General features: G+C 37.4%; 1 protein-coding gene across 1 annotated transcript in view; it reads right to left on the bottom strand.

Annotated features, from left to right (window-relative positions):
• Positions 1 to 26321, bottom strand: part of LOC140231591 (DNA-dependent protein kinase catalytic subunit-like) — a 119973-nt gene that overhangs the window by 75005 nt on the left and 18647 nt on the right. The window contains exons 9-35 of the mRNA XM_072311737.1: positions 21679 to 21774; positions 20834 to 20916; positions 20169 to 20247; positions 19415 to 19583; positions 18746 to 18792; positions 18091 to 18225; positions 17544 to 17690; positions 16408 to 16532; positions 16015 to 16174; positions 15369 to 15659; positions 14388 to 14541; positions 13872 to 13981; positions 13218 to 13410; positions 12600 to 12742; positions 11301 to 11424; positions 10747 to 10898; positions 10162 to 10384; positions 8737 to 8839; positions 7978 to 8111; positions 7030 to 7099; positions 5399 to 5574; positions 4839 to 5065; positions 4250 to 4372; positions 3747 to 3841; positions 1899 to 2031; positions 1580 to 1735; positions 116 to 387 (exon numbers count right to left, since the gene is read on the bottom strand). Coding sequence (XP_072167838.1) covers positions 116 to 387; positions 1580 to 1735; positions 1899 to 2031; positions 3747 to 3841; positions 4250 to 4372; positions 4839 to 5065; positions 5399 to 5574; positions 7030 to 7099; positions 7978 to 8111; positions 8737 to 8839; positions 10162 to 10384; positions 10747 to 10898; positions 11301 to 11424; positions 12600 to 12742; positions 13218 to 13410; positions 13872 to 13981; positions 14388 to 14541; positions 15369 to 15659; positions 16015 to 16174; positions 16408 to 16532; positions 17544 to 17690; positions 18091 to 18225; positions 18746 to 18792; positions 19415 to 19583; positions 20169 to 20247; positions 20834 to 20916; positions 21679 to 21774 — 3920 coding nt within the window. The remainder of the gene's footprint in view (positions 1 to 115; positions 388 to 1579; positions 1736 to 1898; positions 2032 to 3746; positions 3842 to 4249; positions 4373 to 4838; positions 5066 to 5398; positions 5575 to 7029; positions 7100 to 7977; positions 8112 to 8736; positions 8840 to 10161; positions 10385 to 10746; positions 10899 to 11300; positions 11425 to 12599; positions 12743 to 13217; positions 13411 to 13871; positions 13982 to 14387; positions 14542 to 15368; positions 15660 to 16014; positions 16175 to 16407; positions 16533 to 17543; positions 17691 to 18090; positions 18226 to 18745; positions 18793 to 19414; positions 19584 to 20168; positions 20248 to 20833; positions 20917 to 21678; positions 21775 to 26321) is intronic.

The raw sequence follows: 26321 nt of genomic DNA, 5'->3' as shown, positions 1-26321 counted from the left end.
TCACACCAAATTTTACTGGACACCTGATTGGTCAATCACACCAAATTTTGCTGGACATCTAATTGGTCAATCCCAACAAATTTTGCTGGACACTGTGATGTAGTAGTCTCCTCACCTCTTTCTGAGCTCCTTGTTACTCAGTGTGTGTTCCAGCATGCTGTAGACAATACTAGCCACCCAGCCCCCATCTCTGACATGTTCACTCAGTTGGTACACTGCTTCTTGGCCATGCTTTACTAGCTGCTCTACAATAGCTGTACGATACACTGTGTAGAACAATGCACCATGTGTGGCTTGTGTCAGCAAGGAAGCTAGCTTGGAGGTCACAGGTCGCACAGTACTGCTTACTGGAGTGTTGTCCATCAAGCAATCAATCAGGCTACTGGTCTGGACGTAATGGAGACAACAGCAAATATATTATACCTACAAGAAGGGCAGAACCCTATTCACTTGAGTGATTTTTGTTCTATATCAAATCTGGCAATAAATCATACCGTAGAATTGGCTGAAAGGCAACTTCTTTATACAAAATGTACTAAATATCTAAATAGTACACATCAGTTAAAAAATAACACCAATCTGTGAACATGAAAATTGCAAATATATGAGATACATGCACATTTACTTTAGAATGACATGAAAAAGAAAGAATGATTTACATAATGTGTAATGAAAACAAGTTCTTTTCCTAGGGTTATTTTTTTTACTTATCAAACATGACAGAAATGTGATATTGTAAGTTAATTGAATATGGAGAGGTCTGTCCAAATTAAAAAATAAAAAATATAATACATGAATAAATAAATAAATACATAAATACATGTACATACATATATACATAATAAATAAACGAATATTTGAATAAAGATCATATGCAGTTTCTTTCAGGGTAATGTGTACAAGAGCAAAAATGAAATTAACTAGAAATGTCACTATGGCGGCTGGTATGCCTCTGCCTTAAAGTATGGTTCTCGTAATATTCCAAGTCTATACTATGATGTCTTGACAATGTGTCATGAGTTTCACATAATTGGCAAAATATTAAAATGACAGGTTTGTCACAAATGTGTTGCACATTCACTTTCCTTGAACTAGGTTTAATTGGATGTATGGCTATACTGCCTAAGAAGAGCCCAGGTATTAGGGGATTTGAGGATTTTTACTTCACTTTTCAAGAAAAAACTCCTGTCATTACATAGATATGGGGGAAAAGTGAAATTTTGAGCATTTGACCTCGACCTTTTGACCTTTGAACTTGAGCATGCCCGCCCAAAAGTTGATAGACACAACTTCGCCCACTCATGCATATACATATCAAGTCTCATTAGGATACCTTAAATGGTTTTTTAGTTACGCTGTCCACAAAATTCATTACGGACAGACGGAAGACGTACGGATGGAAGGACGTATGGACGGAAGGACGTACGGACGGAAGGGCGTACGGACGGAAGGACGGACGGACGGACAGAAGGACGGACAACCCAAAAACATAATGCCTCCGGCACCACTTCGTGGCAGAGGCATAAAAATTGATGCTACAATCAAAGAAGGCAGAATCTCTGTGCCCTTAAAACTTTACCTTGACTCCAAGTTGAAGAGCCAGTTCTAGTAACCTTTGACCTACAGCTGTCTCTGTAGGGGTCAACGTCCGAGCCTCTTGACCTCTGCTTCCACTGTCTTTTTTGACCACTCCTGACATCACACAGTCTAAGAGCTCCGGACCCTTGTCAGTGATCTGGTCAGTAAAGGCAAGTTAATGTTAACTGTGAGTACCATCAGTGTGCATCAGTACAGTCACTTTATATGAGCCATAGAATTATAATTTGTGACATCATTTCTAAATTAGTCTTGAAGATGTACGACTAATTCTTGTCAATAAAGCTAAGCCTTGTAGTTACCTGTCTGGGAAGAAGTTTAGCTTTCTGCATTTGGCCGTACCCTGTGACTAACTGTTGCAGCTCCACATGGTCCAGAGTTGAGCTGCCTTGTGTGTTGAAGAGTGAGGGCAGCATGGAGAACAAATCTTCCTTCCTATAGCATGAGCATGCAATACATGAATGTATACTTAGCAATTCATTCTATCTCAGCATTCAAACTGAAACTCTTCAGCTTACATTACTGAGCAGCTCATATCCAACATCGTGGAAAACAAGAGAATACCAGAAGAATTAGGGCACTACAACTACAATGTATAAGACCATACCCTCTCTCAGGTAAGGATGCCTAACTGATCTCCATAATTGGACAAAGTGAGTAGATATCCAATATCTAACTCATCAAGTTCCATAATTCAATAAAATGTTTTCAGTAACAGCCTTTCAGTTTAAATGCTGCAAAAAATCATGAGGCTACTCTTTGGTGGCACCACTGCAGCCTATTTCAGTTAGTAGAACTATGCCTTTTTTCTGTCACATGTAACATATAATAAAATACAAATTTTCTTTTCTAATTTTAATTTTATTTTGTTCTTTCTTTGCGCTTTTTCCAACTGTAGATCCTTTTATTCCCGATTGATTCCTTCCTCTTGTCAGAGTCTCTTTTATACAACCTTTTTTCCACCTTCACATAGTGATTTGTACACACACTTGTTTTTGTTTGAGTTTATACATATTTGTGCTTTCTATGCCCATTTACATGTATGCTTGCTTATCCACATATACATTTTTCTGTCTCTTTTTCATATGAGCTTTAATTATTATTATTTTAATTTATTTTATCACACCACTATTATTATTATTACTATTACTATTATCATTATTATTATTATTACTACTACTACTATTACTATTATTATTATTATTATTATTATTATTATTATTATTATTATCATTATTAGTACTACTATTACTATTATTATTATTATTATCATTATTATTATTATTATTACTACTACTACTACTATTACTATTATTATTATCATCATCATTATTGTGTATAATACTTTGATATGTTTGACTACTTGCATTTGTTGGTTGACTCTCTCTTTCACTTTGTTGCCTCCTCTTGGCTCGCTGTTTGCTCAGCCCCCCCCCCCCCCCCCCCCCCCCCCCCTCCCACTTGCTGTTGCTATTTCACTCTTTTCCTTTCTTTATCCCTGTTGTTCCTTATCTTGTTTGATGTTGCATTCCTATTCATCCCTTTCCTTCAATGGTTGCCCCCTGGCCCTCACGACCATTACTAACCCTCCCCTGCCTTTTGTCTGTCCACCCTCCTGCTCTAATCCCCCTCCCTTTACCTCTTGGGCTCCTTGCCCATGACCTCCTACGCTCTCTTTTTGTTTTCTTTGTTCTGTGTCCCTATCCTGTCCCTGACTGTTCTTGTTGTGTGTAGTCCTTTATATGTGATTGCTTTCCCTGCCTGTCTGTCATTTTGCCTCTGACAAAGGTTTTGCTAGGATCGAAAGCTCAGGCCCCTTTTGACTTCATGTATCAAATATTGTCAGTTAAATAAAAAAAAAATAAATTAAAAAAATATTTAAAAAAACATAACTGAGTTTGCTTTTGAGAGATTGTAATTCCACTACTTATGGGGAACTCACACTGCAAATACAGAGTTGCTACATTTACTGCATAAATTCATTTGAATGAACCCCAATCCCGATGGCCTAAGCACATTTCACTTAATGCAAACATGTGTATTACATTATGTATATATATATATATATAAGTGATAACTTTTGATAATAGCTAAATGTGTTCCATGATACGACCTTGTGTTTCCTCAATAATACAGACATGCAGCCTTACTTGTTTCTTGTGATTCTGGTGTAAATGACTGTCTGAACATCCTTGAGAGTCTGAGGTGGCAGCTTGGAATACAACAGGCTCAAGATTTGGTCCGTCTGATGGGAGAAATTCAACACACATCTAAATAAGTGTCTCATACAGTGATTTCAACCTCTTAACAAGTTAATGCATCAAACTTTTGTGTCCAGTAAAAGGCTGAATGAAAATCCTGACTAAACACTCGGCACAAGGTGTATATGATAGCTGGCTCCTTGTTTAACACTCTACTGTCCACACCATCTGTACAGTCAGAAAGAGATTTCTTTATGTTTTCTCAGCTACTCAGTACTTGTATTATATCATGTATGTACAGTGTAAATCCTTACTAAATACACATTTCTTAGCAGTATGTTTGGGAAATAAAAGCGAGGAAGTCATCAAGTCAGTAAAGAGGAAGTTTAGAAGAATAAAATCATAAAATAAGTGACTTCTCAAGTTGACTGACAAGAAAAGTTTTGACTCACTGTTTTGGGGAGATTGTTCATGATGACGGTATCAGCCATGTTGAAGCCAAGGGAGCTCGGATTGAAGACACAAGCACAAAGAACATCTGCAAACTTCCCACTCCACATGTCACGAGGCACAACCTGATGAGATGAAAATGGATTTCTATTTCAATCAACAAAGACAGCAAAATGCAATCAAATGTTTTATAAATTCTTAGATATATATGGCATAAGTAAAGAGCTGGAAGTTGTGGCAAAAGGAAGCATGAAATGACTCAGTGCAAACACCTTGTACAGGTCATTATCAGGTCCTACTCATCGTGACAAATCTCTCGATTGAACTATCAACTCAGAGGGTCTTTTTCAAGACCACACCATCCAAGAAAGAAGTTATGAGGTGCACTACAAACCAACAGAGCTTATATGTTCGTGAGGTACTTCATATATTGTGCCATAAGGAACCAAGTAATAATCTCAAGAACAAATTGTCACCTGCCACTCGTCATTAAATCATGTACAGCAAGTTTTATATTTTATTTTGTCTCCAGATTGTCCATGACATTCTGTTCACTGAGCAAAGAAAAGTAATGCAAAGCTTGAAACTCACATCCAGAGCCTCCTTGGTATGGACTCCTAGGAGGACACTCAGGAAGTCCAGCAGACGGATGAGGACAGTACACTTGATGCGATTGAAGTCTTCTCCTTCCCTTGGAGTAAAGGTTGTCATGGTAACTTGGTCTTCCTTTGCAAGGCTTGCAAGACTAGTGGTAGCAAGCTTGTCCAGGAAGTAACCAATGGAGGTAAAGAGAACACTGTCCTTCCCTTTCTTGGCAGCTACAATATGACAATCACGGAAGTCACTCTTTCACTGGAAGCCAGGAAATAACACCAATCTCTGATGTTCATCTTTTATCAACATACACATTAAATAGAATTCTGATATAGCACCAAGTTCTGAACTGCCTTCTATGCATTCTTGACACGCAAATGGTGTAAGGAAATGGAAGGATTGTGTCTACAGTCGAAGACTAACAAAGTAATTACATCATAATATGAAACACTCATAATTGTAATCACTTATACATGCCACCAAAGTATCATAAACTGCACAAGTCAGTCATTTGAAGACAAAAGAAGTAAAAAATAATCAAAAAATCCCTAACTTACTTCTGAAGATGGCAGCTGGTGTGAGTAGACTTTCTCCCAGGACCCATACATAGCAGTCCAACGCAGCAAGTAAGAATTCCAGCCACAGTATGGTAGTCTTCACTGAAAACTGCTGTCCCATGGAGTCCAAAGTGGGATACTTCTGTATTCCACTACGATGACCACCTCCTTCAAATCTGGAAGAGAAAAAAATCTTTGTTCTTGACTTTACAATTCACACACTGCTATAACCTATCAAATACAGAGGAAATGTACACACTATGTTGGACATGTGTGCAACTATGTGTAAAAATTTTCAGCATGATGTACATGCAGGGTATTGCATGTTTGTACATATATGAATGAACACAGAGATTTTTCATAGTCTATGGAAATGCAACTTTCACTCAATAAAAAAAAACAAAAAAAAAACATAAAATTACTTCCTGCTTTGTCACAAAAGCTTCTGGATCTTTTCCATACTTTTGTTGACCTTGTTTTATATAATATAGGATGTAATGTCCAGTCAGCAACTGAAGTAAAGTGATTGCAATCTGGTGGCTGCTAGCTGCTTAAGTTAACCACTGCATACAAGTATTGAATCCACAGATTTCCACAGCAGGTCAAATTTTATACCGATCTTATCTTATACCCCTTTCATATTGGCCAAAAACACGGCACATCCTCCGGAGGACGTGCCGTGTTCATCCCAGACCACTGTCAATATGAAAGCTCGACTCAGCGTGAACACAGCACGAACAGTGGATGAACACGGCGTGAAGTTCGTGCTAGAACGTCTAGCACAAACACGGCACGTCCTCCGGAGGACGTGCCGTGTTTGTGCAAGACGCTGCCAATATGAACGTACACGGCATACAACCGGAACCGGAAATCTCGGCTAAACACAACTGCAAGCGCGCTAGTATGTGTACAGTTGCACATGTGTGCTTTGTCAACGTACAATGATCGTTTATTTATCGTATATTGTATGCCATTGCAAATTGTTTGCCGACTTGCAGAGGTATCAAATTTGTAAGAACAACGAATAATTGAATAATACGAAAAAAAAAAATATGTGTTGAATACAAAATATTATAGTTTATGTTTTATATATGTCTAAACAAATTTTACACGCATTTCACGTGTAAAATTGAGAGGCAATTAAGTGCGCCTGCTTCGAACTGGGTCAGTCTGCGCTAGTAATTAACATGAATACTGGCAACTGCCATCATTGGCTATATGTACACTGTACTGATTGCTGTCAGCTGTAAAATGTATGTATTGTTGTAATGCATTTGGAAAAATTTGTGGATTTGGCATTTTGGTGGTCTGCCAGACTGTAGCTTTCTTGAAAAAAGCGCGGGAAGCTAACCACAAGTAATCACGGGACCGTGTTCCGAGCGGGTTGCTATGAAAACGTGTGCCGAGTTCGTACCGTGTTCGAGATCAATATGAAAGGGTATAACGGGCTGTACCTTATGTTTACATAAGGATTTGGGAGGGCAGTCACGCCGTGTTCATCCCAGACTTGAGTCTGGCATGACATCCGAGGATGCCAATATGAAAGGGGTATTACCCTACATTTATATCACTCATTTGTCGAAACTTGTCAAACATTTACTAGGTACACATATCTAATTTTTAGCAATTACCTTGAGATGAAGTATTCCACTCCTTTCTCCTTGGCTGTGTTTTGCATCCATGTCACTGGGCTGTTGCGTCCTGGTGATATAATGATACACAAAGATATCACTAAAAATGTAAGGCAATGTGGGAGAAAAGCCTCAAATAACAGAGGTTAAGCAGTCTGACATCTTGACCTACATTTCTTGCCAATCTTTTGTTAACAGAGGACAGAGAACACTTTAAACAAGTTCAAACATGAGAGTTTTGTATGCTAATCTTTGGATTTTACACATGACAAAACTAAAAGGAAGGAAAAAAGATTCCCCCACTGGGATTTGCTTTCTCTGCTAAACCAGAAGTGAGACAGTCATTCTGACATCTTGTAGTTAACTGCAAAGATTTACCATGTCAACATACACAATATTTGAAATAATGATTTCACTGAGACTGATGACAAAAAAATATATATATATATTTATATATATATATATATATATATATATATATATATATATATATATATATATATATATCAATATTGCACTCTCAACATGTCTCATCATTACAACTAAATAAAACATACAAGATAAAAACAACTTATTGTAATTGCAATCTACGACAAGTATTTTGATATATTTATAAGAGTGTTCGAATATCTCCAACATGTAACTGACATTTTGATACTTATAAAACAAGTTGGAATTTCAAATGTTACCTTACCTCTATTTGTTCAGTATTCCTGGGATAACCTCAAACAACTTTCAAACCTAAGTTAATGCCAAACTGCTACTACACCTTTATGTCTTTCTATCACAGCACAGACAAATATAACCAAATTTCTATGACCCTAGAATGCCATGTTTCATTGTGTTTGTTTCAATGTTTCAAACATCTCAAGTTTGCCAATATTTCAACAACATACAATATTTACAACATTATCGGCCCATGGTTTCAAACACACTGTTGGTTGTTACCAGGAAGAAGTGATGTGAGCTGATAGACCAGCAGCATGCACTGATGTCTGCATTCTGTTTGTGGACGGCCACATTGCTTCAGCAGCCAGATTACCATGTGACTCAAGGTAGGACAAGACTCTGAAGGCATCCCTCTGTAATGACAAAATGGCTTCATCGTAGATAAATACTGAGGAGGCACTCATTCATGGGAATACAAACTTACTTCACAGGCCCCACTGCAATATTATCAGAACCAGTACATCACTATCTTACACCACATAATTTAATTGACATTACCTGTCAAATCAGTTGCAACCACTGATCCTAACTCTGAATCATCCATACACTGTAAAAGTAATATATTCTGTTCATCAAACTCCCATAGAAAGAAACAATACCAACAGACCATCACTTAATATTCATACTTACAAGATGAATAATTCATGATATTATATCTGTGATATACTGTAATTCAAAGTGCACTTAATTCAAATTGCACCAATTTTGTCAAATATCATGCTTTGTGGACATTGCTTGAAAAAAGGGAAATTGTTTGAGGAGACATCAAGATAAGCTGAAAATAAAAAATACTCTCACCTGCAAAATCAAGACTGAACTTCATTGACACTAGCCAAGTGTGAAGAAATTACCTTTTTACAGTATATGCTATATATGATAGTATAATACAGAATTTATAATTTCAGTGATAAACATGACACAAGGGCAGCAGGTGTGAATATTACAAAGTGGGTAGTAAGCTTATAAATAAATTTTCACCTTGGAATGCGTCTGTTCTTGGTCTCCTTGTTCAGCATACCAGCTTTGACTCGCATGATCCTCTCAAGGTGCTTCATGACCTCTGACCCTTGCTCCTGGGTACCTTTTATAAACAGATATCACGCTTGTGACAGTTTGTCCAATTCCCCCATGCACAGCCATTACATGATAGCAGACATGAATATATCTGACAAAAAGAGGATGTCTAAACATTCTGATCATTTGACACTATATGGCAAGTGTCTGAAAACAAAACATCAATTTCACAGGCACTAACATCTGATTGTCAGTAACCCCAAAAAGACTAGGGTGGGAATGTTATGGCCCCCACACAAATTTCATGATAATTTCAAAATGTACAAAGATCTCAAGATGCCCCTTCATGATTTTTTTGTTTGTTTGTTTCCTTCAGAGTCCTACTCATCTTTTTGGTACCAAGTCTTAGACAACCAAATTCACAGTAAAGTTGTTGTGTCAGATTATATTTAAAGGCCTAATTAGCCATTTGCAGATGAAACAAACACCCAGCATGAGTGCTTTAAAATAGTTCTAAAATATGAGTTAGGGATAGAAACAACCACTGTAATAATTTGAATCAGTAAAATCGATGTTAAGTATTGTTAAATATACAAAATATGAACAATAGTTATAACAAAAAAAAAGTTTGTACACTACACCGTATATAGTTATGGTTTATTGAGAAAAATAATGATAACTCCTTATATTTTAGGCTTACCGCGAAAAATATCATATGATAGGATGTTTTGTGGTACAACGGACCTACACATATGCATTAAATGTCATATCTTGGAACATTTTTAAAACCATTGCTCCCAAAGGTAAACAGGACCTTTAAAGGACACTCGTCATTAAACTTTTCTACATTTTCTATTCATTTACACATGATGTATTGTAAAAGGTACATGTGAATATACTGCAAAATGAGGAATGTTCACATGCATTTTAATTTCGCAAATTTCGCAAGAGCCAAGATTCACGAAATTAAAATGCACATGAAAGTTCTTGTCTACACTTTATGCACTGAATGTAAGAGGCAACTAATGAAAATTTCATGCCGTGAAAATATTGTTTTACAGTATATGAAAACATCAATATGTTGCTTCATAAAACTGCAAAAAGGTTCTGTTCTGCTAACTTATGCTATGATATGATGGAAAGAAACTCAAATAAAGTCATGCTTATATTGTAGAAATAATGAAACATACAAAAAATATAGAACACAGAGAAAAGAGACACTGTGTGTATGCAAAATCTGATGTCAATCAAACAAGCGATTACGAAGACCATGGGGGACTCTATTGGCCCCCGTCAGTGTTTTGAACCACTAAAAAAGTTCAGTCCTTTTTTGGCTTAACCCTGCAGGCATCACAAGGATTTCTGATTAGTTGTGATTAGGGGATTTACCAAGTGACTGGTCATCATGGTGAGCCAATGCCAAGCTTTCAACAAAGACTACTAGGATCTCAAAAGTGAACTGGTCAATGAGGGCGTCCTCCTCTCTGAAGATGGTGTAGATATTGTTGAAGGCCAGAGCTGCTCCAAGCCTTTTGAAGGCACTAGGGTGAGATGCCATGCTGTACAGACGCTTCAATAGAGACTTGGTGTTGATCGGACTCTTCTCTTGTTGCTACATTGAAAGGAAAGAATTAGTTTTCAGTTTTGCTACCTACCCCCAGCTGATATGCATCATGAATGTCTTAGACAGTAGATATCTGTTCATTTTTACTTGTTTATATTCTTTTATTTTTCTGATGAAGACCAAGAAAGCATTCCTCCTATGACATACATTTGTAAAACACAAGTTTAATTCAAACATGCATCAACATCAAATGTCTTCAAAAGTAATCTCAATCACTAATATTCTACATGGAAAGAAAAAAAATAAACAAACCCATGGATCTATCAAAAAGTGTGACACAGGAGTCAGGTATGATTCAAGATTTCTCCAGCTCTACATGGATAGGTGAGAAGTATGATAATCCTTCATACCTTCTTGGAAGTTTGTTTGATGGACCATTTGAGGAACTCCTTGACACAGCGTGCACAGAAGTCTCTGAGAGCTGTGTCTGTAGGGTGGATGATTCCTTCTAGGATTGCATTCAGCAGGCTGGCTGTCTCCTCACTCTCATACTTCTTGTTACCTTTCAAGGCAGACAGTCAGTTTTGCTTCCAACATTATTTATATCAAAATTGAGCCTAAATACTTACATACTACACATTACATATATCTGCATTTGAGATCAAAAGAGAGACTGATACTGTACACAGTTTAAAGACTTGCTGGTTACAAAATGACATTTGTTTTGCTTTAGGCAGACAAGTTATTTCAATATTGTACACAAATAAGTTATAGTCTGTTTCTCCAAACAAGGCAATCATTTTTTTTTTTTTTTAATCCACACTCTGCTATATACCTCAAAGAATCAATCTGAATAACTCTAAAATTCCCTTCACACACTGATTTTTCAGTAACTTTTCCTTGTTAGCATCTATAATACTTGTTGTCATTGCAACCCTCTCTCTTCGCAGCGTCCATGCCTCACCTGAGAACCAATGAATTAGCTGCATGACAAGAGATTCAAACAGTTGCTTGGCAACCTGTTCAACATCACAAGCTAGCTGCAGTAAGGCAGGAAACACTCTCTTGTAGAGACGGTCCATGGGGCTCTGTATGGAGTAATAAGCAAATCACCTGCCTTACTTAAAATAAAATGTTTTACCCAGACAGTCCAAGGGGCTCTGTATGGAGTAATGAGGAAATCAACTGTCCTACACAAATGAAATATTTCACAGTTTTCACTGTAGTGTTTGGGGAACTGGGATCTGTTGTGAAACTGTTTGAGTTGAAATAGAAATCTACATAGATCAGACACATAAAGTTAAATGCAACTTACGATCAATCACAAGTTGTGCTGCATGAAGCAAGTGGCAAATTGCTTTTCACTAAAAAATAAAACATCATGGATGAGCCTATCAAAATCCAACAGACAATATGCATGGATAGCATCAAGATGGCAAGCATTAGTTCTTCAAAATATACTATGATCTATGACAAACATATGTAAGAGTGAGTTACTATGAAGATATGATTGAGGGTTTTAGACAGCTGCACTTTCTTTTAGATCCTTGAGTTGTCATATTCCATATATTGATTCTAATCACTATCACAAGTTTCAGTCACTGGAAACTCTGACTTTAATTGTGTAAGGTCATTTTTTCACAACCTGTAATACACAATTTTGTATATACTCAAACGGTAGGCAATTTTTCTGTTATAGTGATACAATTTGATCAATCAATACCACATTGCTGATAAACAACTTTGATGGTTGTTCTCTGTAGGTTTGCAGTGAGAGGCTCAAACTCCATTAGCTTAAGTCTATCAGATAGAGTTCTGCCTCGGATGAGTGTTGATTCTGAAGAAGACCTACTAATTTGACATTTTGAAATGTATATTCTGATGAAAATGACAAAATAGTAACTCAAATGGACCAATACCAAAGCAAGAAGAAATCTAGGTAGCGGACTTTGAGCAGGCTATCTATCACCATGTGATACGAGTTTCAACAGGTATTGTGATGGTGATCTTAATTATCTCCAGTAAGGGTACGCAATGATACATGTACATGTCTAATCTATTAAATTACTGTTTATTAGATCAACTTAATATACCTTCACTGTTTAAGTGAAACATAAATTGACAGAGGATTATAAGCTGTATTTTTATCACACAAAGTACTTGAAGTTTGTACATTCATATCCACTGGGCCACAAATTCAAGTTAGCCATGTGTACACTGGTCAACTTGGGACTGATGTTAAGACCTGGACCTAATGACATACCTTGGACTCTCGTTGGTCTGGTTGCTGAGATCCTCTTCCTAGCATGAAGAGAACTAAGGTGTGTAAAGCCTCACAAGCTGCCACCTTAGTCTGCCTCTCACTCCCTGTCAATGCTAACTCTACAATCCTTGGGAGGAAGGGATCTGAAAACAACAAATTCCATACATCTACCTTCATTATAATCCGTCAACTCATTCTATGTCAAATAACACACTCAGATACATGTTTCTTACTTTAAGGCATGGCTGAAGAATGTATCTATGAAACGAGATGTACACTGTAACAATATCACATGAAAACATGAACTGGCACAGCACATTTGACATTAAAACTCATTCCACTGAATAGCAGTATCCTGTGAATAAAAGCAGCAGGTGGTCTGAAAGTGAACAGGTTTTATCTATTCTGACAGTGCTTGTAAAATGATTCAAGAATGGTTCACAATGGGTTAGAAAAGAAGCTCACCAAAAAGCTCACTACGAACTGTCCCCAATAAGGTATTGGCTATGTTGCATCATCAAGAAATTGATTCCAGACTTTGACCAGAAGTAAGACCTGACTTGAACAGGTATTTTTCCCCTTTTTTTTCTGTTATTTTTTTCTGACTGCAGAACTTACCCAGCTGAATGTCAGGTTTCATGTCCATGAATGGAACAGCAAATGAGAGCCTTGGCTCTGTGTCCCAGGCCACAGCAACTTGAGCCAGCTCTTGACTCGATGTCTCCAGAAGACCTCCATTCACTCGGCCACCCAAGGAACCAAGAAGGCTGAGAATCTGGAGCTGTACTTTCCTCAGTGGAGAATCCTCACTCTTTAAGCAGAAAGTGAGCAAAAAGCAATAATGTAACAATATTCTGCTTTCATACTCTGAATAGTCATGTACTCTTCACCAAATTCTGTGCTGCCTTTGAACATGTGAGTCTACACATGTGTGTATTGCATATAAGTACAATCAATGTGTTGATATTTATTACCTGTTAGGGATCTAATGTACATACAAACAATGTAAAGAAAGCACAAAGTACAAACACACACATTTTCATGCAATTCAAGCAATGAATCATTTTTTTAAAAATTTTTAAAAATTTTGGGTACCCTTATGCCACAAAGCCACAAGCAGTTGTAGAAACAGTAAGCAGATTACAGAGAATAAAATAACCATAAATATACAACAAGCTTTTCCTTAGACTGGATCACTGGAATCTGTGTATGCAGTATGTTTAAACAGAGTGGATTAGTAATCATCTCACAATATTGGTACATATGACATACCTGATCTCTATTACTAGCAGTCTTGAGGAGTTTGACAGGAATGCGTCGTCGTCCGACCCGTTTGGAGGCCGTCTGGACTACCAAGGTCTCTCCTACACCTTCTCCTGATCCTGAGAAAAGTTTAACATGTCGTCACAGGTTATGATTGGATTAGTGCACAAATTATGTTATTGCAACTCTCACTATCAATTTATGGTAACATTTTGGTCTCTTTCCTATATTCTCATACCTCTGTGTGATATGTTGTTAATACACATAATTCAGAATGGAAGGAAAACAAGTTGTTTGATAATGATCTCTTCATATGCTCTGTTAACTTCTTTATTTATTGGTAATTTGATACATACATGTAAACAACAAAATCCAACTACAACCATGTAGAGTATGAAATGGTTAATGTCACTGAAATGTATGCCTTATGCCTTATGCCTTCTGCACTTATCAAATCTCACACTGTGAAGCTGTTAAACACATGATTGAACATCATCCTCAAGATTTTTCTTGTGAAAAGCTCACCATTACCAGCTCTGAGATAGCCATCAAGAAGTGGTAGGATAGCTGGGTAATGAGATGAAAGGACGTCAGCTGGGATGAACTGCATCCAGGTCTGTATGGCTGAAAGTCCAGCTTCAGCCAGTGGGTGATAGCTTAGGCCTAGCTTAAAACACATCTGGTGATGACAAAGATTATTTGCTTAAACTTCAAGAATAACTTGATTCATAAATAAATGAATAAACATACCTGAAGGAGGAATATATCTTTCAGAAGGCTATTGAATCAAATTCTGCCTAGTAAATGAAGTTTGCTACAGCAGGGCATTTTATTAAACTCATGGATAAAACCAAATGCAAAATGCAATTCATGAGTGAGTCAGACTTCTGAACAATCAGGTGATAATAATAAGACAGCATTTCTTTCTTCTTGCTTGAAGGTATTTACACCACCTACTGATGTCATACCACCATAAGCTAATATACTCAAGTTGTACGTAATGTGTATAATGACTGGGACTCGTACCCCAGTATTTCCTGACAATGATACTGGAATTTAAGATTTCTTGTCATTTTTATGCTAAATATCACATCCACCTGTTACTTGGTACCTGTGGTTCCTAGCCTTTACAAGTGTTATAAACCTAGTCATTCCATAAAATTAAATGCCAGCTGCTGTAACTACTTCTTATGACAGTTGGTATCTGTGGTTCGTCACCTTCACTGCTGGTACTCATGTGTCACAAAACTATCTCATTACTGCCAGCTGCTATAACTACTTCTCATGTTATTCGGTACCTGTGGTTCCTCACCTTCACTGCTGGTACATATGTATCATGATATTACATTGTACCTCATTACTGCTAGCTGCTATAACTACTTCTTATGTTACTGGCATCTGTGGTTCCTCACCTTCACTGCTGGTACTTATGTATCACCATATTACCTCATTAATGCCAGCTGCTATAATTACTTCTCATGTCACTTGGTACCTGTGGTTCCTCACCTTCACTGCTGGCACCACATCCTGGAGCTGACTCCTAACCACTTGATGAGGCAGAGAGAGGATGAGGAAGAGACAAGATGCCAACAAGTCATCTTTGTACTGCTTCAGACGAACCAAAACTTCCTTGGAGAACTTGGAAAACAGTACAAAGCAGGCCTCTCTCTCTGCCAATAAGACATCACCTGATGTTTTCATGGTAACATCTTGACTGTTGTCTCCATCAACATCCATGGCAGTTTCATCTTCCTCTTCATTTGGTTTGGGGTCAGTAACCAGAGACAGGTTCAATTCCTGTTTCAATGCAACAAAGCCAAGTAGGGTGGACTTTTTTTTCCTTCTTTCTTTTGCATACACATACCATGTAATCTCAAATACTATGATTCCATGAGCATGAGGGAATTTAAGCCTGGCATCCTGTTGAAGGAATGTCTTCTCACATTATGGTGAGATGTCCATATTCAAATTAATGACTCCTGTATGGAGTTGTCTTCATTCCAACTCTTGTAGACGATGTCTACCATCATTGATATAAATCATGTCTACTACCAGCTTGGTTAACTTTGAGATACGAACATGACTGCAATCCCATGTCAACATAGCCTAGGGGTTCACAAAGAGGTTTGGTGGAACAGACTAATTCACTGACCTTGAAGAACATGGTTTTACAAGCCATGTTCATGCACACTGTCAGAAGCTTGTAAAATCCACTGACCAGTGGAAGCTGACTGGAGAGCTGGATCAACTCATGGCCAAAGCGATAGATCCAGTGATCAAAGAGATACACCTGTCTAGTCGGCAGTAGATCTCTGAGAACATGGAAGACAAAGATAAAATGAATAGCTTACTCATGCTGCCAAGGTGCAAAGGATCACTTGAGAACTTTATAAAGGATTCATCTTGAAGACACAGATCAAACAGATTATACAGAGATGGTTTTCATCCAAACAACCCAACTTAGTCAAAAATTCCGTCACTCAGTCTCAAGTGTAACAAAAGAGTACAATGTAATGTAACATCAATCTTTGATACAATGTCCTACCTGGTGAAGTCGACAAGATTGATGAAAACCTGGAAATCTTTGGGTGTAGATGGTTGGAGGCCTGCCAGAGGATCTGAAGACACACTCCCTTCATGGTCTGAGGTCTCATCCACTGATGTAGACATCTAAGGTCAAGACAAAGTCCAAATACCACGACATGATAATGATTATCTCCAAAGTGTACATTTCTGTTCTGACTGCTACAATGTAGGCACATAAGAATGTCAGTCCTTAAATGTGAGAGAGATGTGTCGGATGTGAAATTACAGCAGTGCTCTATTAAATAATGCAATGGGAAGGAGTACATCTTGAGGTAGAGTGAGAGCTGTATAAAGTTCCAACGAAAGCTTCACAGGTCTTCACACTCACTTGAACTTGACAATGACTTTGACCATGATGCAATCTTGCAGCAGTGCCCCTGGATGGTATGTCAGAAACTGAAGCATGGCTACCCCTTCCAGGACCCCTCAAACATTTGCACTCTATTATTCTTAACTACTACCGCTATCCAAATGCACAATTTACCCGTACCTCTAGATAAAGAAAAACTATCAAATCTAGTGTTTTGGTCCTTAACTGCACTAAGGTCTCTGTCAGAACCTCATGAACTTTCCAAATACTGATAATTGTAGACGGGTAGTCCCTAACCCTACATGTAAGTACCCTTTCATAAAATTTTCTCTCCACAACAGTTGAGCCTTTGGCTCAGGTGAGCTAATAAGATCCCTACACACCAACCCTTTTACATGCTAGTCATCAAACATTACCAATACACAAATTGAGGTATAGATTATAATGAATCTACTAGATGTATATACAGCTTGGTCATGAACATTGAGAAAGTGTTTGCTTTTACACACACACACACACACACACACAGCCTTCCGCAGTTATTTCTACCAAATGACACAGACCATTCTAATTTCAGTGAGACCTATCTGTAATAAAATTAATCTCACCATATCTAGAGTATGACTGAAACATGACACATACAAAATGTATAAGAGGTTGGTAAGATATTGCTATGGGCAGCATTTACATAAACATAGTACTTCAATTGACTTAGTCTTTAACTGTTATCAGAAGGCTGGTTTAAGAATGTTATAACATAAGATGATTCTGTTCATCATCCCTACCTGTGATTCCTCAGTACTGCTGGACTGCTTGTTGGATGTCAGGTCAAGTTTAGTGAGAACTTTGAGGATCCCTCCAATCAGTTCGTTGTACAACATGGTGTGAATGACCTTCCTCTCACTGTAAGTGGACCCATGAGCCTCAGACTCCTGTACTCATAGAAAAGATGACAGCCACATTGGGAGACATATACAGCACATAAAACAAACTTTGCTTTTATATCATCTGAGGTTACATGTAAGTGTGATGCTTGTTTGTTATCTGCATCTCACACAAATTTGATTTTGACAATACACATAAGGTACTCATACTTCAAAACTCTGACTTCATACTTTGATACGATTCCTCAAGTTCCATGTCTGACATAAACTTATCGTCACACCAAAGAACCCCTACACACAAACCAAGGTTCCCTAATTCCAACTTATTAAAGTTATTTCATGTGAACTAAATCATCCCTTATTTCAAATGCATACATCGCATACAATACCATCTTAAGTCTACATCTATAGAAGGGCGAACTATTCATCATCTTCCAAGCTAACCAACCTTGAGGTACTTGCTATCCAGCAGACTTATCCAGAGTTCAAGGAAGCTCTTGTAAGACACCCTGCGAGCATCCTGCTGAATCTCAAGTTCATCTTCCAGTTCTGTGTCCCGAACACCATCAGCTGAAGGACTCCCCTGACAGATGACATTGAACCAACAAACAATTCAGACTCCAGACACATCAACTCTCATTCAAAGTTATCACTAAAACATTTCATTTTCTGTTACATAGTTTCACTAAAACATTGTATTTTCTCTTACATTCTACTTCTACCAAGCACAAAACTTCATTCTAATGTCCATTATGTCAGTACAAAGTGATTCATTTCAAACTAAAAGGCAAGAGGTACCCAACTTTGCCAGACAGATTTGTTTTATGCATACTAAATGTAACTTGACTTACTCTAATTGGGCTTAGAAGGTAAGCAATGAAATTGTGTTAAGTCATATCAACTTAAATTTCATGCATCATGGAACGAGACAACAGTTTGAGCTTTCCTTCACTAAACTATTTAACCCATAAAGGACGAGTCGGGCAGTTGTCTACGGGAAATGCGTATCGTAGCAAAATCGCTCGTCCTCAATGGGTTAATCTCTGTAAAACAAACAATGATTGCTGAACAGACAACAAGGGAAATATCAGTTTTGTACTTACATCAATGAGGACAGGGAAAGAGCAGGTCCGAAGTATCCACTGGTACACTGGTCATTTAGGACAGAGAATGAGTGTGTGGAAATCAAAAGAACAAGTGTATGACACTCCCGTAGGTAATTATGGTTAATAGGAAAAACAAAATTAAAACAAAATTCAGTAATTTGACCTGTGTTGATAAATACTGACAACAACTGACGTATTTCCGGTATTATGGAGTTGGAGATAATTCACCTACAGGATATGTTGACTCATTAATGTTTGTACCATAAAGCCCTTTAGCACATTGGTCATATGTAGTTGTCAATACAGATCTGATAAAATGAAAAGACATGTGTAAAAGTAGTTTAACCTCATTTCTGTGCTAAATTCAACGTCAAAAGTCTCAAAGATAAATACATGACAAATACAAATACATATCCTTCTATGCTGTTACAAATTTCAAACTCTATACAAGTATGAATAATAAACAAGCAAATATGTAAGTACATACATGTAATGTGAACATACATTATATCCTTATGGTTTACAAATTCTTCTGGTTTATAGAAGACTTTTAGAATGGACAGTGAAAGTCAGCTCTGTAAGCACAACACACGAACATATGTCAGGTTAAATCATCATCTTCATTGTTACTTGTATAATATTTGTAAGAGTGCATATCCCACTTACCAACTCTGGAGAGGAAGATGTGTAGAATAGTTCCCTTTGTGGAGAGTGCAATGAGAGTTTGTAGGAGAGCACTATGACTGGTCCACTGACTACTACGAGATTGGTGAGGATAGCTACCAAACACCACGACAATCAGCTTCTCTAAGGATGCTAGGAATGTGTCAGTCACCTGTATTAAAACCATCAAGCAAAGTTTGAAATGAGATCCATAGGTTAATACTTCTACTTCTCCTGTAGATGTCAAAACCTTCACTTGTCTCCAATTTTAAAAAGGGGGGGGGGGGGGGGAATGACACTTTTATATTCCAAATTCAATTCTATATGACAGGACTTGGTGTTATGTTCTCACTGTATTCTGACCATGGTTTTGTTAATACTCCTTTTCAAGTTAGAAAAAAAGTGACAGTGTTTACCTGTTGAATGAATTAGCACAACTAATAATCGTATCAAGCGACTCAAATCAAGATTATTCAAACATTAATATTTTTCCTTTCTCTGAGTAGTGTAAGAAAGAGACATCGCTTTACGCTTCCTACAGTGCTGTGCAGGCATTGTGCTTGTCTCAGCATCATTTAGTAAAATCACGGTCCAATGGATTTGTAACATTGTTGAATAAAGAGATAAGACTGACTATCTGTCACACTTCTATACAATGTGATATTATTACTTTCTTTACAATGACTATCAAATTCTCTTTTACACTTACATTGTATGTTACATGTCTACATGCTAGAGACAAAAGTCACAAGCTTACCTCATCTAGCTGTCCTACGATACTGGCTAGGGCCTGTAGATAGGTTGGTAGCTGGGACACTCTCTCCTCTGCTCCTTGCCTGAGTCAAATAATTTTTATAATCACAGAGAAAGATTAAACGACCATTCACTGATTAACAGTGATACACCTCTCCTGCTGCAGCAGTAAACTCATCTAGAGCCAGCTAGGTGACTGCATTGATTAGGACATTGTCACATTATACTTCGAACAAATATGTTTGCACACCCCAACAGCAATGCGTCTGCATGAAAAGTGACACATTTCAGTTTGATAAAACAGATGTAGACTGATGTAACTCATTTCTTAAAGACTTGTGCTGGATGCCAAAAAGCCCCCCCCCCCCCCCCACACACACACACATATACATTTGACTGAAAAAAGGGGGAAATCAATGGTTTCTTAGGGTTCTACCCAAATATTCTTCAAACTGAAAAGGGGGAAGAAAAAGGGAGGGGGAATGCAGCACTGACCTTTGACCCAACCACAAGCATAATTCTTCGACACCCCAAAGGCAAGAGTGCCCTTCCCCCTCCCATCCTCTCAACTCAAACTAAAAAGTAAACAACATCATTTTCTATTGTCTCTGATTACAATGCAGCAACACATAATTCTTTCACACCATCCAAACAAACAGCTGTACTCACACAAGAAATTGCTGGTCACTTTGCTGTACAATCTCATTGAACATGAACCTGATGTCATCTTGACTCATGAATGCTTTGCAAGGCTGAAAGATAAACAAACAGGATGATATAGCATAAGAGGAGTACATGTGTGATCGCCATTTAAAAGAGTAAGCTGAGAGCTTACTCTTTTTAAACTGTGTAGAAAAATGGAAACTCATTCTGGTCTACATTTTGTGTGTTTTGAACTGGGCGGTAACATTTGGATGACATTGAAAGTTACACTATTACAGGTATTCCAAGAAAATTTACAGAATCTACCAGTTTACAGCAATGATCTGAAATGTACTGTACGAGCTGAAATTTTCGCGTACAGATATTTTCGCGAATTGCTACTTAGAGGACATTTTCGCGTGTTGTTAATTTCGCGGTTACGAGGGTCTAACTGAACTTACTTAATTGCGCGTTGTTATTTTCGCGTGTTGTTATTTTCGCGGTTCGAAGGCGATTCGCGAAATTCGCGAATATAAAACCACCGCAAAAATTTCAGCTCGTACAGTATATTACAAGATGAAAAAAATAAGGAATATGCTAGATATTAATCTCTTGCATTCAACAGAATAAGCTAAATGGCTTTACATAATGCAAAGTCATACATCAAAATCATTACACCTATTTCTTAGAGTGACGTGAATGCTGTATTTTCTTTACTTTGTGTCAATGGACCCCTTTACATCTTACAGGGAAACTAAGTTTTCTCTACTGAACTGTATGAAGGAGATTATGTAAGTACATTGTATTCACACTGTAAAGTATATGCTGTATGTCCAGTAAAAGCAGACTTAGCTTTCTGACATTTAACTTACCGCAGCAAAGATACCATAGCCTCTGATAGCAGTGAAGAGAGCCTTAGAGCTGCTGTTGGGTTCTCTGATGATGTCTCGGAAATGACGAATGAAGTACTGTTCATACAATATAACAAAATTAATTTGCAATATAAAGTTTTCATTCATTCTACACACACAGATGTCCACTCAAGTAAATTTATCTAGAACTAAACTAGAATTATCACTGAAGGTGATTAATACCCCCGCCCCTAGTGTCGCTTTTTAGTATGTGATGTCATGAGGGCAATGACGTTAACCCGTTTAGGACGGTTTGCTTTGGCGAGCGAACACCCCCACAGACGGACAGGTTTTCCAAAATCGAGCCCGAACCGAGGGTTACTAAGGGGGTGTGACTTACGGTCCCGCTCTACCCAATCATCAAATTGCCGTGTATGCGGTGTAGGAATCCGCTTTCTGATTGGATGAATAACGACCGCTCATGAATAATAATGTCGCTTCCCTTCGCTATCTGGGTTCGCGCGCGCGGTTTGAACTTAACGTACTGTACGATCGTCAATTTACGTTCCCTCGTGAACTCAAATGAATAGCGTCTTTTATTATTGGGCACCAGGCTATGTCGAGGGTGTCGCAAATTTCTACTACATAATTGTCTTGAATTTACTGATTCATGGAGGCAATCTTTTATGGAAACTGTAATCCGTTGATCACAAGCCTTCAAAGTCTTTCAATGAAAAGCGATCGATCGGAGGATTGTGTACAGGCTTGCGTATTTCCATTTACACGACTGTAAGACACGCCAAGTAAATCTCGTATTGTGGCGATATCGAAGGCACACGAACCCACTCTTGACTTCCTGTTGTTCACAAAATTCCTTACCATAGTTAGTCAATGAATTTTGGAAACAGAAGGAAGTTTATTCATTGTATACAACATTTGAAAATCTGTTACACCTTGTTTGTCCCCGCTACTTGTATCCAAATACAAAGCTCGCGTGTCTGTAACAGAAGCACGTGGCTTTATTTCAACACTAGGCAAACCATCAACGATGTAATATTACAAGTAGAATTGGTGATACTGATTTATCAAAGTCGAATTTTGTAATAGAATAACGTCCACTTGAGTTTATTTCTTGGTTCTGTTTCAGTAATTCCCATAAAATTGACAAGAGCCTGGAATATGTTCAATATTCAAACAAATCTTTGCATCTTTCTAACTTTCTTTGAGACGAATAAAAATGCATAATCCACGCTTGCGCGATACCTGCCATCCCCTGAAGAAGTCTGTATAAAGAAATTTGCTTCCTGAAATTATCAATCGTGACTACCTACAAATTTCGATCATGCGACTTATAATAGGTTTTCATTGGATGCATACAAGATATCACCGAGTGGATTTGTGAGTTTATTATCGGGGTTTGATGCTGCTATTTTTCTGTGCGATCTTACAATTCCTTTACAACTTCGACGTAATGTCGGGAAGATAATGATTATTCACTATGTATCAAGTGAAATGAGATTTCACACAGTGATACAAGACATATATTTAATTATTATAAAAAGTAATCACCAACCTAAATGAGTATCGTTATTTCTTACATAGAAAAAAAAAAACTAAGAATAAAACACCGGTCCTGTTTAAGCCAGTTGACAGAACATGTATGAGCTCTTCAGATGAAACAGGGGGGTCTATACGATGAGAAGAGAAAAAGGAGAGAAAAATAGGCTGGTCATCTAAATTTTGTTTGATTGACGGTAGATAATCTGAAAAGATTTTTCAAACGCAATGCAAAATTATACAAGATGAGGTTTGCATACAACCTGTGTTTTGGTAATATCTTTCTACGTTTTATATAATACATATGTAATGTATATATATATATATATAAATACATACATATATAAATTTTATGGGCAGAGTATCTTGGAGAAGCGATCATCACCATCAATGATAATATTCAATCTACACGCTTGTATATATGGGAATGAAGAAGGGGATAGCTGGAAAGGAAAGTGATGAGATGTAATGAGATAAAATGAAGGAACACTAATTGAGACAAATGTATTACAAAGGAAGAGCAAAACGGCAAAAAAGGGCAAAACGGTACAACATTATGCAAAGATTTTGCAGTCATTTTTTGTGTACGTTTGCCTTCCAATTTCGTAGTTACGTAATTCAAAATAGCCAACAAAAAAAAAGAAAAAAAGATAGCGCCATGAAGATGTTCATTCAACCTCGTTTGCCTTTCACTATGTCCTATCACTTCAAAAAATGTAGCATTAGCACAATTCAAATTAGAATTCCCATCGAGAATTCAGATTCGCATCAATGTGAGAGAGTATCTTTTCAGACAGGGTCGCAGGTGAGCATTTCCGAGTTCGTCGGAGAAGTTCATTCATATTAGAAACAAAAAGGTTGACCACCCGCCAGCTGATAGAAGAAGACGACATGACCATGGGAGAACGGCGAGCACATGTCACACAAGCTTGAAGGTCTAAAATCATTACATCACTTCAGAAAATAACGAAAAGATGATATGTTTGTTGAAATAAACGACATTTCTCCCGACATTCTTCGATCTCTCATAACAGACGGTTAATTTTGCTGAAATGATCTTCTCTTATGTCATGAGTGTAAATCAATATTATTTTGTTTTATTGTGTATACCAGTCATCGCCCGGTAAAAGACAGAAAATGAAGTACTATTCTCATTCAATAAGCATAATGTATAAAGGAAACAAGCATTTGCTGCAATCGTTTATGAATATGAAAATGCTTCAATGCGATTTCACGAAGTCTAAAGGAATGAATGCAAGTAGGTCTACGTAAATACAGAGATGCATAATGCAATTATTATAAAAAATACGCAGCCACGATAAGTGCATAAACCACTTCAATAGCAGCATGAAAACATTTGATCACATCAATATATGAGATGGACAAGAACATTTCATGCTTTTATTGCTCGAAATTCCTTGCTCCTAAACAAAGTAGAGTGTTCAATTGAAGCGACGGGTTATCACATCTCCGTCTCTCGCAAAACTGAATCATCACTTCGCAAATTTGGAGTGCTTTCTACAAATTTACATAAAAAAGTTTATTTTTTTTTAAGGCATGAGTTACCATATTCTACTGATTATAAATCGATTGAGCTACAAAACGGTAGTGTGTTGCTAAAACCATTATAACTCAATGATCGCGAAATCATTTGACTTGTGAACTTCCGAAAGAAATGGACTGGAAAACCCAGACTTCTAAACGTATAAATAATTGACAGAGCGACTATAGCCGAAAATTAGCATATTATGAAGAATTCATACAAAACTAGAACCAAAAAAGACTAAACAGTCAGCATCACCATTGTCGGTATCGTCGTAATATGGGATGTAATTTTATTTTGACTGCCTCTTTGAAATGCTGCAAACATCAAATACTGAACATCATAATTTTTATTTGTGAATTCTAAGCGTATGAGAGAGAGAGAGAGAGAGAGAGAGAAAAGACAACTTCTGCCGTATGTCTGGTTTCTCGCTTTATTGCAGCGTATGTCATTGTCGAAGTTTAAATTCTGTAATACAATTGTTCGTATCAAGTACATGAGAACATGCACATTGGATTTTCAACAACCAGAAAATCATTGGGGTCTGTAAAAGCGGTTACGCAATACATACGAAGCACATCACTATAATGCATTCTATGGACCGGTGCAGAATAAAGAGACTGTCTGTAATCGGCCTTTGAACTTCTCTATTATGCTCATAATCCCCGACTTTTCGGATGACGTCTACGAGTGCGTCTTAGGAATGTTTTTGTATCAACATCCTGTCTATTCAAGGAGGTACAATGTAACCTGATACTCAGGCCACCTGGTCTATTCAAAGTGTTCTTGCCTATAACACGCGCACATGTTACGCTGTGTTTCACCATGATAAATATAATTGTAAGACCCCATAGTGGCAATATCGGCTCTTGCATTGTATGAAAATGATGACTATTATAAAGTATATTATCCTCTATTTGGTTCGTTGGGCGAGTAGATTTTTTGAACGATGTTATAACATAATCAGACTGTCATTCATAAGTATGAGAGAGAGAAAAAAAGCTTCAAGCAACATCGAAGTTGAGTTTCTCAAACCAATCTTCCATTTGAGTTTGTTTCTTGGTTTTGTTTCAACAATTTTCATAATGTTGACAAGAGCCTGATGGGATGTTCAATATTCAGATAAATCGTTGCATCTTTCTTGCAATCTTTGACAGCTAATGGTGACTAAACCTGCGAACTCCATGCATTTTTGTATAAAGACGTTTGCTTTGTGAAATTATCCATCATGACTGCCTCTAGATTTCGACCATAATTATATGACTTAGGTTTCCATGAGATGAATAAAGGAGATCAACCAGCGCATTTGTAAGTTTACTGTCGGGTTGTATGTTGCAAATTTTATGTGCAATCATGATTCCCTTACAACTCTACCGTAATGGCGGGAAGGTATTGTTCACTGCACATCACTTGAAATTAAATGTCACACAGTGACATGATAATCATCAGCAAACGGGATAGATATATATATATATAAAACACCTATTCAAGTCAGTTGATGGAGCATTTATGAGCTCTTCCGGTCTGCAAACGAAACATCGGAGTCTATGCGATAAGAAGAAAG

The sequence above is a fragment of the Diadema setosum genome, chromosome 8 (genome assembly GCF_964275005.1).
Source record: "Diadema setosum chromosome 8, eeDiaSeto1, whole genome shotgun sequence".
NCBI lineage: Eukaryota > Metazoa > Echinodermata > Echinoidea > Diadematoida > Diadematidae > Diadema > Diadema setosum.
The sequence above is the reverse complement of the archived record's forward strand: the minus strand, read 5'-3'. Positions and strand labels throughout refer to the sequence as shown.